Here is a 2,203-nt window from a genome sequence, read left to right on the forward strand (position 1 = left end):
TTTCTCCATTTAGTGTGGTGCATCCCTTCCTAGCATCATTCCTTATAATGTAGCCCGTGTCTGCACAGTATGCTGGCACGCTGTCACCTTGGCACATATAGACCCTCATCTTAGGTACCCGGTGTCCTTTTGGGGAGTGTCTGGTCACAGTAACTAAGTAAAAGCCTACTTCTATCCTTTTTTCCTTGCCACTGGTCCCAGTACGGTTTATGCTTACCACACACAACTGCCGCAAAATGTCTCTGCATCCTCCAGTTGGACTTCAGCATCTGCCTTAGTAAACGGTCAAGCTTACTGGAGGCCGATTGATCTAGGGACGTTCAGAACTGCCCCTGCACCTGTATCTGCCTGTCAGAGTCCATTCTGCGCCTATGGTGTGTCCGACCTCTACGTAAAGCTGACCAGATAATGCCCCCATACAGGTTTGAATGTGGATTGTCTTCCACGTGTTCATGTATTTGAACCCTTGAATCCCACCTGCTGGTCCTGTTTTGGGAGGCAGAGCATAGCAGACACAGTGAATCGTGCAAGAGCTTGCCTTAAAGTATATAGCCCCACCCCTACTTTCTTACCTGCCAGTTCCTCTGAGCTGTGAGGAAGTTCGGAGTCTCAGGCACGAGCTCCTACTGCCAGGGTGAGGCCTGCAGGTCACAGCCATGAGCTCCCCTCCCTACTCAGCCATGCCTTCCCCACCATCATGGCCGTACCCTCACAATCAGTCAAGATAGTCCTTCCTTGAGCTTTTTCTCATCAGGCGTTTGGTCAGAGCAAGGACAGAAGAAAAGTAACATGGGCTATTGGGGGAGAAAAAACAGTGAGGAAGGAAGCCAGGGGACATACTGCAGCCTCCCACCCTTAGGCAGATGAGCCCAGGGTGTGCGCTACACACTCTCCCTCAGAGGGACCATGGAGAGTTGAAGCCAGTGTCCCATGGTGGCCACTAGCCCCTACGCCACCTTTATTGCTCCTCCTCTTCCTTGTTTCTCATGTGTTGCCTGTCACTGCCTCATTCTCTGGAATCATCCTCCTCAAGAAATCCTGCACTGTTTGTGACCAAAGCTCCTGAAATCTGCTCTGGGAGACCATTGTGCAAACACACGCCGGCAGCAGTGTGCTTGTCGGTCTCACGGGCCAAGCGAAAACCTTTGAATGTATTCTCTCGAGGGCCTTGAGCTAAAGAAAACTTATGTTTTCAAAACAAAATGAGTAGCGGAATTGGGCCTCATTCCCAGGTCCGCTGGCTTCGGGCCAGGGCTGTTAAATCCTGCTGCTATTTCAACGTTCAGATGTGAGATCTGTGGATTTTTTTTTTTTTTTTTACAGACCAAGCCTTGACCTTTATTAAAAAAGCCGCACGTTTATTTCGCTTTCTGACTCTGCGCTTGTGCCTTCAACACTTTCACAACAATTTTCTGCTCCTCAATAAGGAAAGCCCGCTTGATCCTGTCACGGACACACTTGGCACACATGGAGCCACCATAGGCCCGGCTGACATGCTTCTTTGTCTTCGACAATCTCATGAGGACTTTCGGTCTCACAGCACGAACCCCTCGGAGTCGGCCTGGGCACACACCGCACGCTGATTTAGGTGCTTTTCCAACCTTCTTGGTGTAAAGGTAAACAATCCTGTTGCCAGGGGTTCGAGACAGCCTAGTTTTGTTGGAGGCTGTGTTGTAGGAGAGCCTACGACGGTATGTCAAACGCTGGACCATCCTGAGTGCCTCTAAGCACCGTCCCCGGAAGAGCGGATTTTTTTTTTAAAGTCATTTCTCTTTCAAGGGGCAAGGAATACATGTCTTGTAAAAGTAGAGAAGCACGAAAGACCTATTTTTGTAATCATTCCCACCACCAAAGGAGCACTGACATGCCATTGTTTTAAAGGTGTTTAAAGGGCTGGAGGCGTGATCAGCGGTAGAGCGCCTGCCTACCATATCGGCAGCCCTGGGTTCCATTTCTAGCACACAGAGAAGTATATTTAAGTGACTTAAAAGGCAGGAGAGCTCGCTTTGACCCCATGAAAAGGCCCCAGCCTCTGTCTTGCTCTTTATATCCCTATACTTCTGTCAGCCTACATAGGGCTCTCTCTCAGCGTGCAGCGTCCCGCAGGCTGACTTCCCGTCCTCCCTCTGGAGAAGGATGCTGACATTCTTGGTTCAGAGACAACTAACTCAGTGAGGTTGACAGATGCCACCCATTGATGCAT

At 49.9% G+C, this 2,203-nt stretch overlaps 1 protein-coding gene across 1 annotated transcript; it reads right to left on the bottom strand.

Annotated features, from left to right (window-relative positions):
- Positions 1 to 1,324: 1,324 nt before the first annotated feature.
- Positions 1,325 to 1,765, bottom strand: LOC126510449 (60S ribosomal protein L34). Its single transcript, XM_050157048.1, has one exon. The coding sequence runs from the start codon at positions 1,710 to 1,712 to the stop codon at positions 1,359 to 1,361; it is 354 nt and encodes a 117-aa protein (XP_050013005.1). The 5' UTR covers positions 1,713 to 1,765; the 3' UTR covers positions 1,325 to 1,358.
- Positions 1,766 to 2,203: the final 438 nt, after the last annotated feature.

This window comes from Alexandromys fortis, unplaced genomic scaffold (assembly GCF_014885135.2).
Source record: "Alexandromys fortis isolate MF-2015 unplaced genomic scaffold, M_Fortis_MF-2015_v1.1 scaffold_19, whole genome shotgun sequence".
NCBI classification, from domain to species: Eukaryota; Metazoa; Chordata; class Mammalia; order Rodentia; family Cricetidae; genus Alexandromys; species Alexandromys fortis.